The following is a 15,793-nucleotide window of genomic DNA, read 5'->3' on the forward strand; positions in this document are numbered from 1 at the left end:
GGGGGGGGGGGGGGGGGGGGGGGGGGGGTGTTGTTTTTTATTTTTTTGAGTCAGAGTCTCATTCTGTCACCCAGCCTGGAGTGCAGTGGCATACTCATGGCCATCACAGCCTTGACCTGCTAGGCTCAGGTGATCCTTCCGCCTCAGCCTTCCAAGTAGCTTGAACTACAGGTACACACCACCACACCCGGCTAATTTTTTTTTTTATTTACTGCAGAGGTGAGGTCTTGCCAAGTTGACCAGGCTGGTCTTGAACCCCTGAATTCAAGCAATCCTTTCGCCTCCGCCTACCAAAGTACTGGGATTATAGGCATGAGTCACTGCTCCTGGCCTGTTTTTTATTTTTGAGTCAGGGTCTCATTCTGTCACCCAGGCTGGAGTACAGTGGTACAATCATGGCTACCGCAGCCTTGACATCCTGGTCTGCCTGCCTCATCCTCCCAAGAGGCTGGGACTACAGGTGTGTACCACTATGACCAGTTAATTGTTTTATTTTTGCAGAGATGAGGTCTCACTATGTTGCCTAGGCTCGTTTCAAACTCCTGGGGTCAAGCAATCCTCCCACCTTGGCTTCCCAAAGTGCTGGGGGCATGAGCCACCATGCCTAAGCCAAAAAACAGCTTTCAACCTTGAGGAGAAGCACCCAGAGGTAAGAACAAACAGGGTATAGTAGACCAGGACACATAGCCCTAAAATATGTCAGGTTGGTATGAGGATTATTTTGACACAAAGTCAACTGAGAAAATGCAGAACCAAGAAAAACTTCCTGCTCTCCCACTCCCAATTATGTCCTACCTAAAAGCAGGACATGAATTTACAAGGGCAGAGGTGTCCCCATCCTCTCCACCAGAAAGAATGAAGGATGCTCACCAAGGGCAGCGTCAGGCCCCACACCTGACCTGGGGACCACACCAAGGAATCTGTGGAAACAAGCTTTCCTGACCAGCCTCTACCAGCAATCTTCTGCCTTCCCCCAAGCTCCCACCCCCTGGAGACTCAAAGTCCTCTTCCTTTGTCTTGGGACTTCTCTAGAATTTTACTGCTCTTTGTTGAAGATGTTAGGAAAGTCTGAATTTAAAGCCACCTCTTTGAGAATTATTCATTCCCTAGCCATCCCACCATCCCGCACATACATGTGAAATACACATGTTAATAAACTTGTGTCCTAGAGTACCACATGTTCTCACTCATACTATAAGAAAGGGATTGGCAGGAGTGGGAAACTACCAGGGGAGGAAGGGTGGGATTGGCAGTTGAGGAAAACTGCCAGGGGAGGGAGGGGCACACCTCATCAACAAAGGGTACCTACAAAATGAACATCTGTATACCTAACCCTGAATTGGACCCCATATCCTTAAAAGAAAAAAATTAAAAAATAAAAATAAACTTCTGATTTAGATACAGAGTTCATCCCAGCAAAGAATCATGAAGGGTAGAGACAAAATCACTCTAGTCCCCTCCAAGAGCAAACCCGAGGTGGAGGGAGCATAGCAGCTACCCCCCCCCACACACACATACATACACTCTCAAATGCAGTCCCCACAGACACACTGACACATTTTTGGGGCAATAAGGACTGAACACAACCCCCACCAAGGGACCTACCTGGGGAGCACTGATTGTGGAAGGAGAAAAACCAACTCCACAGTCAGTATTTTGACCAAGAATGAATCACATATATGGTGGTGGTCCCAAAAGATTATAATGAAGCTGAAAAATTCCTATCACCTAGTGAAATCAGCACGATGACTTTTTAAACAGCAGTTTAGTGGAGCCTAAGTGTCCAGTGTTTATAAAGTCTACTGTAGTGCAAGTAATGTCCTAGGCCTTCACATTCACTCACCACTCTCACTGAGCAACTTCCAGTCCTGCAAACTCCATTCATGGTAAATGCTAGACAGGTGGACCATTTCTTATCTTTTATAACATTATTTATAGTATTTTTCCTATATTTAGATCCACAAATACTTCCATTGTGTTACAGTTGCCTACAGTACTGAGCCAAATGTACAGATTTGTAGCCAGAGCAACAGGCTGTACCATACAGCCCAGGTCTGTGTAGCAAGCAGGCCATACCATCTAGGTGTGTGTCAGTACACTCTAGGATGTTCATACAGTGACAAAATTGCCTCACAACGTACTTCTCGGAATGTATCCCCATCGTGACACAACGCTTGACAGTATTCACAACCATCAACTAGCCTGCATACAGGTTTGCAGCCTGAATTCACACGATCTGGTCCCAAAGACACTGAGCTAAGAATGTGAAGATTAAAGAGGTTCCAGGCTGGGGGCCCCTGGCCCTCACCTCCACATTGCCTCCCCATCCCCAGCAGAAGCAAACTATCTCCAACCCAGGTCTCAAATCATTCCCACAGATAAAAAAATCTAATATGAGCTCATGCCAAAAACTGCATACATATAAGAAAACAAATCTCCATGAGCAAGGACCAAAATCAGATACACAGACTCAGATACTGTAATCTCCAGAAACAGAATATAAATGTTTTTCATATGTATAAAGAAGAGATAAAAAGTGTAAAATACCACAAAAACTGATCAAGGAAAGTTCTTAAACATCCAAATCTTCTAGAAATGAAACATCATCACTGACTCAATGAACAGGTTTAACAGGCTAGTATACAGCACAGAAAGAGATTAATGAAGATAAATCAAACAAAATTATCCAACTGCATCACAGAGAGTCAGAGATACAGACAACAGGAAAAAGAGGATTAAGAGACTAGTGAGACATAGATTGACTTCCAAAAAGAGAGAAGATGGGGAAGGGAAGAGAAACAATATTTGAAGAGACAATTTAAAGATGAGCAATTTCTAAAACCAGTGAAAAGCACCAAAGTCCAACAAGTGCCAGGCAGGCTATGCAAACACATTCACCTGGACGAATCAGAGTGAAACTGAGAACCCTAAAGACAAAGGAAAGAACATAAAAGCAGCAAGAGGGAAAAAAAGACTCCCTTCAACGAAACTGCCTTGAACTTTTCTTTTTGAGTTGGAGTCTTGCTCTGTCGCCCAGACTGGAGTGCAGTGGCATACTCATGGCCACCGCAGCCTCGACGTGCTGGGCTCGGGTGATTTTTCCACCTCAGCCCTCCAAGTAGCTGGAACTACAGGTGCATGCCACCATGTCCAGCAAGTTTTTGATTTACTGTAGAGACAAGGTCTTGCCAAGTTGCCCGGGCTGGTCTCAAGCCCCTGGACTCAATCCTCTCACCTCAGCCTCCCAAAGTGCTGGGATTACAAGTATTAGTCACCGTGCTCGGCACTACCTTGCACTGACAGCTGCCTTTATAACAACAGATGTCAGAAGACGGTGGAATGATGGTTTCACCTGCCAACCTAGAATTGTTGAAATCCACTGGGGGAAAAATTTTTATGAACAAAATAAATACATGTCCAGACAAAAATCTGAGCTGTTCTAGTCACCTATTTTTCTACACTAAAGGAAATTCTGGAGGCTGAGATTCAGGCAGAGGCCGTGGACAAACAGACCACACAAAATCAGGACAGTGAAACTGTTACATATAGCTGAACAAGGTGGAATTCAAACATACTCCAAAATTGTGTACAATGATTCCTCGGTATCCCTAGTGGATTGATTCCAGAACCTCCCCTGGATACCAACATCCTTGGATGCTCAACTCCTTTACATAAAATGGCATGGTATTTGCTATTTGCATATAACCTACATACATCCTAAATACTTTAAGTCATCTCTAGATTACCTATGACACCTAATACAAGGTAAATGCAATGTAAATAGTGTTATACTATGCTGTGCTTTATTTGTATTATTTTTTATTTTTGCATTGTTATTTTTTATGGCTGAATCTGCAGATGTGGGGCTCATGGACACAGAGAGCTGACTGCATACACTAGAATGGACAATGACAACCAGAGCATCATGTCAGTCAGAGATCCCCAGAAAGACCAAACCAACAGGATGTGTGTGTTATAAAGACAGACAGTGAGAAAGAAATACAGAGAGAGAGAAAGATGGATAAATATATTCAGAGGGAAAGAGACAGACACACAGAGAGAGACAGAGGAATGAGCGAGAGATTGATCGATTTTAATGAATTAGTTGATGCAATTGTGGGGGTTAAGCCCAAAATTTGAACAGCAGGTCAGCAGGCTTGAGACTCCAGCAGGAGCTGCTGCTGCAGCTCGAGTCTTTGCCTGGAATCAGAATCTCCGTTCTTAGAGGACCTCAGTCTTTTTTAAGGCCTTCAACTGATTGGGTAAGGCCCACCCACGTTATGGCACATGACCCACTATACTCAAAGTCTACTAATCTAAATATGAATCACATATTAAAAATACCTTCACAGAACCATCCAGTTTGACCAAACAACTGGGCACCATGGCCTAGCTAACTGGACACAGAATTCATCATCACACACTGTCTGAGAGGAGGACGATGATACTGATTAACTTCAAATCCTGAAGTTAATTCTTATAGCTATCTGCAGCCCTGGCAGACAGGAATACCCACTACAATTCTAGGACTACCACCAAAAGAACAGATATAGCAAGTACAGCTCCCAATCAGTAAAGGGCAAAAAACAAAATGAGAAAAAACATCAACTAAAGGAAGGCCATAAACTAGAGGGAAAAAAAAGAAAACAAAACCAAGTAATGAGAAACAAACAGAAGGTCCAAAGTAGCATGACATAAATCAATCCAAATATCTGAGCCACTATATCATATGTAAATAAATGAAATACTCTCATTTGAAGACTGGCAAGTAAACGAAAAAGAAAGCCTACCTATATGCTGTCTATAAGAGGCGCACCAAATCACTGAGGATAGAAAGAGGCTGAAAGTAACAGGAGGAAAAATACATGTCAGGCAAATACTAAATAAAGCTAGTGTCACTATGTAATAAATGAGACAGACGACAAGGCAAAAGGCAATTTTAGAGATAAAAAGAGTCAGTCTGTCACAATAAAAGACTCAATTTGCCAGAATGAAATGACAATTCTAATCCCTGTGCCCCCAAGAATATATCTTCAGAATTGACAAAGCTACAAGGAAGAACAGATCAGGCCATTGTCAGATGGAATTTCTAACACCTCTTTCTGCTGGCAGCTCAGCAGGATATGACTGAACAACACAAGGTATGCTGATTCCACCAACTGCAGAGAACATTCTTTTCAAGTACACACCCAACAGTTATGAAAGCTAACCACAAGCTGGGCTACTGATCAAGTTTCAACAAACGGAGATGATAAAGGCCAAGTTCCTTGGCTACAATACAATGAACAAGAACTCTATCATCTTTAAAATAGCTAGAAAATCACCTGTTTGGAAATTAAGAAACATATTTCTGTATAATTCATGGGCCAAAGAAGAAATGATAATAGAAACAGAAAATAGAACTGAAAGACAATGAAAGTACTATCAAAACATGTGGGATACCAATACAAACACACACGAACACTCAGCTGTTGAAGTGAGAGCACCCACAAGCAAGAAACTGCGCTCGCATGGCTGGAGTCTCCCCTACCCTTCTCCACTCCTCAGAAATGAGCTGCCAGGGCTGCAGACAACTACAGAGGTAACCCTGATCCCTCCTGGGCACAGAAAGCAAAGAACAGGTGAGAAGACAGTGAGTGGCTGAAAGTGTTGCTTACTCACATGCATGTCTGTCTGAAATCTACCACAGGGCAGGAGGCCAAAGTCTCCTGTACAGTAACATGGATTCCTGGGTCAGTTGTTTATTTAAGTAACAGCTCCTATCTTCATTGGGACAATTCAGAAATTGTGTTTTAAGTATGACAAAGTAATTAGCATTATTTATTACAAAAACAACTTTGATATCAGTTGAAGTGTACTTAGAGGGAAATGTAAATACTCGTATTAGAAAAGAAGAAAGGCCTGAGACCGCAGGTTCAAGACCCGCCTGGGCAACTTGGCAAGACCTCATCTCTACAATAAATCAAAAAATTAGACGGGCGTGGTAGCACGCGCCTGTAGTTCCAGTTACTTGGAAGGCTGAGGCGGAAGGATCGCCGGAGCCCAGCAGGTCGAGGCTGTGGTGGCCAGGAGTAGCCGCTGCACTCCAGTCTGGATGACAGAGTGAGACACCAACCCAAAAAAAAAAAGAAAAGAAAAGAAGAAAGGCTGAAAATCTGTGAGCTTAGTACTTAATTTTTAAAGTTAAAAAAAAGAACAACATAAACCTAAAAATGGAGACGAAAAGAAAATAATAAAGGCAATAGCAGAACATAATGAAATAGAAAGCAAACATAAAATAGAAAGGATCAACAAAGATAAGTGATGATTCCTTGAAAAGGTTGCAAAATTGATAAATACCTGAAAAACCTGGACAAGAGAAAAAAGACAAATAAACCATATCAGGGACTTAAAGGGGACCATCACAAATGCTGGGGACAATGAAAACAAAAATATCTGAACTACTTTATGCTAATATATTTGACATTTTAGAATTGGACAAACTTCTAGAAAAATATTTACCAAAACCAATGCAGAAGAAAAAATAAGACTGAAGTTTTACAGCTACTAAAGAAATCGATCCATTATCAAAATATACCCCCCCAAAAGAAAACTTCAGGCTCCTATATCTTCATTGACAAGTTCTGCTAAACATTCAAGGAAGAAATAATTCCAGCCTTACACAGTCTCATCCAGAGACTAATAAAGGAGTAGTCATCTCCAAATCATTTTATAATTTTGGTACCCAAACCCAGCATGGTCAGAAGACAGGAAGAGTGCAAAAGGGAATCACCCATGAGGACCCCTATTAAAATCCCACCCAAATGTAAAAAAAAAAAACTGGATCCAATAAGATTCTGGGCATACCCCAGAAACACAGACTTACTTGACTTCAGAGGAATCAACTGAATGTAACTTGCCACACTAACTGCTTACAGGAAGACAAGTCCCTGTTCATCATGGTAGATGCAGAAAAAACATTTGACAACTTCAACATTCATTCTTGCTTTTGTTATGTTTAAGAAATCCTGTTCCTGCCTCTAGGTCATAACAATATTCTCCTTTCTCCTAAAAATGTTCAAGTATTGCCCTTGGAAGCCTTTAATCCACAGAAAATAGTATCATCTTTGGCGTGAGTGAGTGGCATGAGTGATCTCTGTCGTATGGACAACAGCTGCTCTGAGCCAATGACGGTCCCCAGAAGCTCACCCTTCCCACTTGTCCACAGCACCAGCCCCATCTGTATCAACCATGCCAAGGGGGTGCTGGTTACACTAGCTATCCTACCGAGTCAGAACCCTGACTTCCTTCCCATTCCCTCTCTGAGGGTGCTTTCTTTTATTTTCTCTTAATAACGAAAGCTACCAGCAGGGCTTGGTGGCTCAGCCTGTAATCCCGTGCATTGGGAGGCTGAGGTGAGTGGATTGCCTGAGCCCGCGGGTTCGAGATCCGCCTGGGCAACTTGGTGAGACCTCATCTCTACAATAAATCAAAAAATTAGCCGGGTGTGGTAGCGCACGCCTGTAGTTCCGGCTACTCGGAAGGCTGAGGCGGAAGGATTGCTGGAGCCCAGCAGGTCAAGGCTGCGGTGGCCGGGAGCGGCCACTGCTCTCCAGTCTGGGTGACAGAGTGAGACCCTAACTCAAAAAAAAAAAAAAAAAAATGAAAGTTACCATCTATCCTAAACAAATATCCCAGAGGTACCCTTCACCAGGCTGGGTAACTTTGGGCAAATTACTTAAACTCTCTGAGTCTGTTTACGCATTTGTAAAATAGAAAGCAACAGTGCCACTTGGAAAAGTTGTTGCACAGAGAAGTTTCTCCACATCAAGCGCTTAGAATGGTACTTGAGACAGGAAAGGCCCTTCATCATCACTATCATGTACCAAGCTCCAGAGGCCACTCCTTCACACCCTTCTGTAATCACAGAAGGTGGTACCTGAACCCCATTTGCAGGCAGGTACTGGAGGTATCAGGTCAGTGACCTCAGTGCCACAGGGCCAGGCGGGAGACCAGAATGAGCACTCTTCAGTGGCCTCAAAGCCATGCTCCACACCCTCAGCCCCTGCTCAGCCCCCATCATGCCACCCTACAAAATGGACTAATTTTTTTTTTGAGTTGGACTCTCTCTCTGTCACCCAGGCTGGAGTGCAGTGGCACGCTCATGACCACTGCAGTCTCAACCTGCTGAGCTCAGGTGATCCTTCCAAGTAACTGGAACTACAGGCATGCACCACCATGTCCAGCTAATTTTTTTGATTTATTGTAGAGATGAGGTCTTACCAAGTTGCCCAGATTGGTCTTGAACCCATGGGCTCAGGCAGTCCTCTCACCTTGGCCTCCCAAAGTGCTGGGATTATAGGTGTAAGCCACTGCACTCGGCCTTAAAAAGGGCTTTCAGATACCCTATTCCAAGGCTGCCAAGAATTGAGAGGACTGAAACATTTCCTTTCTATAAGTCTAAAACTTGTAACCTAAAGCATGATTTTTCTGCAAAAAAAAAGATAATCTGAAACTGGGTTTGAAACCCTTCAATCTAGAGATGTGGGGAGCTGATGAAGGCTATTTATCAAGCTCTGAAAAGGCTGTGGGGTTGGGGGAGGGGCTAAGAGAAGGTCTGTGAGATCTGAGTTCTGGACTCTTGGGTTAAGAGTTAATGCCCTTCTACCATTCGCCCAGCGAAGATTCTGGAATGTTCTGGCAGGCTGAGCCATTTGCTCTGCCATTAAAATTGCACAACAGCAGTCTTTTCCAAAATATCCAAAAAGAAAAATAAAAATTACTAGGGTTTTCTCAATTTCAAGTTTTTCTTCCTTCACTAATAAAACCATGGTTCCTCTGGCACCCACAGAAGCCTTAGTGAGACATACTCAGCTAGAGATTGCAACGGTCAATCTGTGCCAACTCACAGCCTTGTGAGGCGGGTGACCATGACACCTGCCACCAAGGCACATACAGGACTCCAAGCCCCACTCCAGGCTCACCCAGGTGGCCATAGCCCACCACATGCTTGGCGCGTGGGCCAAGGCGAATGCGAAGGTCAGTCACGATGTCATAGAGCTGCTCCACAGGGAGGGAGATGTCGTACTTGTACACATAGCCATCCAGGCTCAGCGCCTCTGTGATCCTCTCTCTCAGGCCCCACAGCACCTGGATGATGAGAGAACATGAGACACAGGCTTTCAAATAGGAAGTATGACTCTGGGTTCCGTGTCTCCACAGAGGCGTGGGACTTCAATCCCAGAATCGATATGAGACATGTCCCCAACAGGGCATGCTGCCATGCGTGGTATAGGCTCCACGACAGTGCAGAGCACCATATGACTCCAGTCACCAGGCAGCTGTGGGCATTTCCCGGAAGGGGAAGCAGCAAAAAAGAGGGGATGCAGAGCACATCTTGCAGCTTCTGGTCCTGAGGAGCTGAGAAAGACCCCAAGGATGGGGTGGGTCCTGGGCACACCTGAGCCATGGCAGAGAAGGTGCACAGGGCCCCAGGATGCATGAGAGACATTGTAGGGCGTGAAGGGATGGGCAGAGGAGGAGTAGGGGAGGGACAGGGAGAGAAGATGGGGGAGAGATAGATGGAGTGATAAGGGGGAGGGACAGACAGGGGAGGGAAGGACAGATGGTGGAGGAATGGGGAGGGATACATAGGAAGGGTGGGGGAGGAGTGGGGAGGGACAGATGGGGGAGAAGTAGAGGAGAGACAGAAAAGGGAGCGATGGGGAGGGTCACACCAAAGGGAAGAGCAGGGAAGGACACACCAGAGGGAGGAGTAGGGAGAGACAGATGGGGAGGAATGGGGGGAGGGACACACATGCGAGGAATGAGGGGAGGGACAGGGTCCACCTGGACCTCGACCCTTCATGTGCCCTGCCAGAGACTCCCATCATTTCAAGAAATTCTAAAAGATAAGGATGTCTTTATTTAAAACATAACCACAATGCCATGCTCACACCTAAACAAATAGCCATTTCTTACAACCGCTGGATAACCCACCAGTGTCCAAATTTCCCCAATTCTCTCATCAGTTTTCATAGCTAGTTTGGTCAAAACAACCCCTTGGGTCCTCCACGCTGACCATCAGCACCTCCTACCGACACGTCCTTCATCACAGGCCTACGAGCCTCCATGGCCTGGGGAACACCTGTTGCTGGAGAGCTGCATCTTGGCACTGGACATTGCTACCCCGTTCATTCCAGTGAACACAGGATTGGCTCTCCCTCTTGCCAACGTACCCCTCACTCATTCTTCTCCACTCCCACCATTGTAGAATGTTCTAGAACATGGCAGGCACTCCAGGACCCAGGGACTTGGTACTCCTGCACCAGGTGTCCTGCTTGCCACTGTAGTTTGTCTTTGCTCAAATGTCCATTCAGGGATGTCTTCCCAACCCTCCTGGCACCTCCACACACTCTCCACCTCCCTGCCCAGCTCTGCTTTCCTCCACAGTGCTCACTGACTTTTGAGGGACCATGAGTCATGCTTATTCATGTTGTCATGTGAGGTTTGTGGGGCAAAGTTGTTCCTGTTCTGATCACTGTTATCACCCTTTGGATGGAACACCAGTAGGCACAGGTCAGAGAAGCATCCAACAGAGGTCCGTTGACAAATAAACACATGACAGGAGGACAGGTAGCACCAACAAGACTCACCATGGCCATAGCTCAAAAGAGTCCTGAGCATCTGGTATAAGCCACCGAGTACCCCATGGGTGCTACAACCTGGGTAGGGTGTGGGCAGAGTCAGGACTGGGCAAGGCTGATGGAGAGTCCTCTGTTAAACGTTTAACACAACAACTGCTGGACCCATGAGATGCCCATGTCAGAAAACCAAAAGCTCCCAGAAGGAAAAAACCTACAAGGAACTAGAAAAAGCAGAATGGCACCGGACTTCCCCAGAGCCTCACTGAATATGGAAGACAGCAGAGAAAAGCTTCCGAAACAATTACTCACACAACCACAGACACTTGTCAAATTCAATGAGTTGTCCATCTAAGAAAGGGTGGTTTTGCTAAACGCAAAACAAAACAGATTACCCAGCCCAGCAATCAAACTAGAGTGCAGAATACAGGTGTTGGCATTCACTCGAGGCCCCTCCTGAAGCTTTTTTAGGAGGCTCCTGGAGGTAGGCGCAGCAAACTCACAACTGGAAATAACACAGGGCTGGGGAAGGAGAGGGGGAAACACCAGAACCAATACTACCTGGCAACTCCTGGTCACCAGCCTGGCTTGGGCATCACATTTGGGACACAAGTCCAGACTCTACCAGAGGGGTTTGGGGGCATGTGTGTGAGGATGAGTGCGTTCAGAGGCAGCCACCTGGGGGTGTGTGTGGCAGCCATATTACTGCTGCCCTCCCCAGTGATGCAGTGACTGCAGGAAGAGGGTCCCCCACCTACACCACCTGGGGCAGGTGGGCTCACATTACTCACGATGGCCAATGAGATTCAAGCAGAACAACATCCAGTTCTGAGCAGAAGCTGTCCTGCTCTTTCTCCCTGCTGAGAGAACAGAATGACGAAGCTGGGGCCTTGCTTCCGAATGGGTTCCCTGATGGGCAGATACATGGAGGAGAGTTGCAGCAATGCCAAAGCACCAACACACAACCCAAGGGAGTGAGCCTTTGTTATGGTGGCCTCGGGGGTCTGTTGGTTACTGTGACAATCTACCAGAGCTAATGGGTCTGGTATAGTCAGAAAAAGCAGGAGAGGTAGGCAAATAACTGGATGGAAGCACTATCAATCACAACTCTCAGCTGGGTAGAGAATGACTCCACACGACCTTGCATGCGCCGGGTACTGAAAACCATCATTCAGGTGGTTGATTCCCATATGCTAGACTCCAGGATATACCAGTGAATGCAGCCGATGACATCCCTGTCCTTAGGGAACTAACACTGCTTTAACCCCAAGTGGGAAAATCACAATAGTCAGATACAGGAGAGGCAGAGATGGGAAGACAGAAAGAGTCGTGTCCCTGGTTACCACAACTGGGGATCAGTTTGAAGATAAAGGCCATCACATGCCCTAGGAGGGAGGATGCACCTGGACAGAAAGCATTTAGTACAAAGTAGTGTTTGTAACTACTTATATATAACACTTTAACAAACATAAATATTAATTGTAAAGAAAAAGCTTTACTAACAAAGTAGAAAAAGAACATAGATGAGGCCCAACCACTTGACATCAACAAGCCCAAGACTAGCATGGCTTTGCAGTCCCTACTCATCCACATGCAGGTCAAACCCAGTCGTCTCCATTGCCTGCCAGAGCCCTGGCCTCAGTGCCCAGCTGCTCTTCCACCCCCTGCTGGTTACTCCTCACACTGCAGCCAAGAAACCCAGTGGGGAATGGGAGTGATGGCACACACCATCCAGGACCAGCAACAGTGACCTATGTCTCCCACTGCCCAGGCCCCAGTAAAGGTGACTGATAGCTCCCACCATCCAGGACCCAGTGAAGGTGACTTATTTCTCCCACTGCCCAGGCCCTAGCGAAGATGACCAACAGCTCCCACTACCGCCTTCAAGAAGTCAAACCATTTCCTGGTAATACAGTTCATGTTTTTTCCTCTAGAAAACTCTGCCCACCCACAGACTCACTCAACCTCCAGGCTAAGCCTCCATAGCCCTCAGTTCTTTCTGCCTCTGCTCATTCTGTACAATTCTATGAAGACCTGCTGACGGGCAGCTACACCACAGGCTCCGGGACTGGCAAAGGGCTATTTTGCTCATCCTGCAGCTTGAGGGTGGGGGGTGGAGGGGAGGGAAAGGGGGACACAGTAGGGAATATTTAGATATTGATGAAAACTATCTAGACACCAGGAATACATATTCCATTCCAAAGAGGTGATTGATTCCATCAAAGCATAAAACCAGTCACCCACCACCCACACTGTCTACACTGGACAGATTACACCTCCAGACTTCCCTAGATATGTCTGGATGGATAGAGAGGGAAGGAGGGACCCGCCAGGAAAATATAGTTCACCTTGATTTTTCTCTCATCAGTGGCCAAAGTCCCATCAGTCACCAGGCCAGAGTCCAGCACGTGCTCCAGGAAGTTGCCCAGCTTCTCAGCATCGTGGCCAGCACTGGAGCCCGAGGTCTCGATAAGGACATAAAATGGGCTCTCTGGAAGTGAGCAAGGAAAGCAGTAAGCAAATCCAGGCTGTTGGGTCGAGAAGTAGAATCACTCTGGATCAAACAACTAAAATAGCCCAGAGTGGTCTTTCTTCAGCCACGGGGACACCAGGCGGCCTGTGAAGTAGGCAGTTCTCTAGTTAGGCTGAATTTCAGACACTTTAAAAATATATCTTTTGCTGGGTGTGGTGGTTCACGCCTGTAATTCCAGCACTTTAGGAGGCAGAGGTGAGAGGACTACCTGAGTCCAGAGATTCAAGATCAGCGTAGACAACCTGGTGAGACCACATCGCTACAGTAAATCAAAAACTTAGCTAAGCATAGTAGTGTGTGCTTGTAGTTCCAGCTACTTGGAAAGCTAAGGTGAAAGGATCGCCTGAGCCTAGCAGGTCGAGGATGTGGTGACCTTGAACGTGCCACTCACTTCAGCCTGGGCGAAAGAGTAAGAGTCTGACTCAATAAATCAATCAATAAAAAGACACCTTTTATGGTAAGAAAAACAATGCTCACTGGAAAATACACAAAAGCCCTGGGCGACTCACCCCATCAGCACCTCCCACTGACCTTGAGGTGGCTCTCAGTGCTGGCTCATCCATCTATACCAACCTAAGGTTCATGGGAGAGGCCACCATGAAGGTAGATGCCCTTCAGTGGCCTCATACACTAGAATGCTATAAGCAACAGGTCAGGAGGCCATGCTCTTCACTATAGTGTCTATTTCTTAAACTGTAAGAAGCCAAATATATATTACTTATTTAGGAAAATTTTAAGCTTGTATTTTTTTTCAAGGTTACCATGATTTTTTGTTTACATTTACTGAAATCATTAAACAAGAATTTACCAAGTGTCACTGTTCTGTCTCTTAACACAACATTAAAGTTTCTCCCAGAAAAGTATTTCAAGTTCATTCTACTACAAAGAGAATACAAATATTTTTCAGATACTGGCATTTTTGCCTGCTGAAAAGGAAATTCTACTCTTAAATTTACCACAAGTCACACATATCATTGAGACGTTTCAAAACATTCTGGCTGTTTTTCTCATTATAAAAGTAAAACATGCTTATAAAAAGAGCTCTGGAAAACAAAGAAAAGGAAAGAAAATCTCCCAGCTTGCCAGAAACAACCTGTGACGATTTTAGCTTAGTGCCCTCCTGTCTTCTTCTATGTGGTCAGAGAGATCTGTGAAACTGCAAACCTTCTACAAGATGGGGGTGGCCTGTTCTTTGCTCTAAACATTATGTTAAGAGCAGTTTTCTAGAAATAAAGAACATGTTCTCACTTATAAGCGGACCCTGAACATTTACTCTAATACTATAAGAAAGGGATTGGTAGTAGAGGGATACTGCCCGGCAGGGGGCGTTGGGGGGGTAGGGGGGAGTGGTGAGGGTGGGGAGGGGAACACAACATCAATAAGAATACCTAATCTCAAACCAGGCAATGTAGGGACCAAAGGAAGGCCCAAACTTTACCTATATGATGACCACTTATATACCTAATCCTGAATTGTACCCCACATCTTTTTTTTTTTTTGAGTTGGAGTATTACTCTTGTCGCCCAGGCTAGAGTGCAGTGGCATGCTCACAGCCACTACAGCCTCTACCTGCTGGGCTTAGACAATCCTTTCGCCTCAGACTTCCGAGTAGCTGGAACTACAGATACACACCACCATGTCTGGCTAGTTTTTGTAATTTATTTTAGAGAAGAGGTCTCACCAAGTTGCCCAGGCTGGTTTAGAACCCCCAGGCTCAGGCAATCCTCTTGCCTTGGCCTCCCGAAGTGCTGGGATTACAGGCTGAGCTACCGAATACCCCACATCTTTTTTAAAAAAAGAGAGCTCCATGGTCACACAGTGCTCTGCCCAGGGATGCCCTGCCCACCAGGGGCCCCTCCATCCGTGAAGACCTGTTAGTCATCCAACGTGCCCAGGCACAGGAGGAGTAGTGGGGCCAGCTGCCCAGCTGCATGGAAGTCAGTACCTTGCACCGGCCTGGTCAGGTGGAGATGGTGTCTGACTAGCCACATACACTCGGCATCCATGAACTCGAACGCAGACAGGATCTCGCCCAGCATGCCCTTGCAGGTGCTAAAGGTCTGCAGAACCTCAGCAAAGCCTGGACAGCCTGCAATGGACCACAGTACACCAGGTGCCACACATTGAAAGGACAAGTAGGACCTGGAGTTATTACACACACAGCCAGCCCAGGTCCCCCGTGAAAGCCCCAACACCAACCCAACTCGCAACAGGTCAGGCAAGCAGAGTAGCCTCATGAAGTAGGAAGCTTGCCACTGTGGCAAAAAACCATAGGTCAGTCAACAGTCAACAAGTGCATCTCAAGTGTCACCACCAGTGTCAGACCAGGACAGAAAAGGTGCCTAAGAACCTCCATAGCACTCGGGATGGGAATCAGAGGGGGACACATCTTGGGACAGGGTCAGGGACAGGCAGCCTTTGGAAACAGCCGTGTTTCCCTTAACACAGCTAGCACACAAGTCCTCCCCACTCTCAGGAACTCATTCAACACATGTTTACTGGACACTCCAAGACTGCTTCAGTGCTCCAGGGTTGGGGGACTGTGGGCGAGACCTCTGCTCCAGGGGAGCTGACCATCAGGCACAGCTGTGGAAAGGAACCAAGTGGAGATATTGACAGGCAGGTGGCCCGGAGATCC

The 15,793-nt window shown here is 46.2% G+C and overlaps 1 protein-coding gene across 2 annotated transcripts in view; it reads right to left on the reverse strand.

Moving 5' to 3' along the window:
- Positions 1 to 15,793, reverse strand: part of D2HGDH (D-2-hydroxyglutarate dehydrogenase) — a 33,244-nt gene that overhangs the window by 1,863 nt on the left and 15,588 nt on the right. For both annotated transcript variants that reach the window (XM_008049832.1, XM_021708469.1), the window contains exons 6-8: positions 15,101 to 15,244; positions 12,971 to 13,113; positions 8,964 to 9,129 (exon numbers count right to left, since the gene is read on the reverse strand). In XM_008049832.1, the coding sequence (XP_008048023.1) occupies positions 8,964 to 9,129; positions 12,971 to 13,113; positions 15,101 to 15,244 (453 nt within the window). The remainder of the gene's footprint in view (positions 1 to 8,963; positions 9,130 to 12,970; positions 13,114 to 15,100; positions 15,245 to 15,793) is intronic.

This window comes from Carlito syrichta, unplaced genomic scaffold (genome assembly GCF_000164805.1).
Source record: "Carlito syrichta isolate Samal-C Ts95f unplaced genomic scaffold, Tarsius_syrichta-2.0.1 Scaffold138451, whole genome shotgun sequence".
Taxonomy (NCBI): domain Eukaryota; kingdom Metazoa; phylum Chordata; class Mammalia; order Primates; family Tarsiidae; genus Carlito; species Carlito syrichta.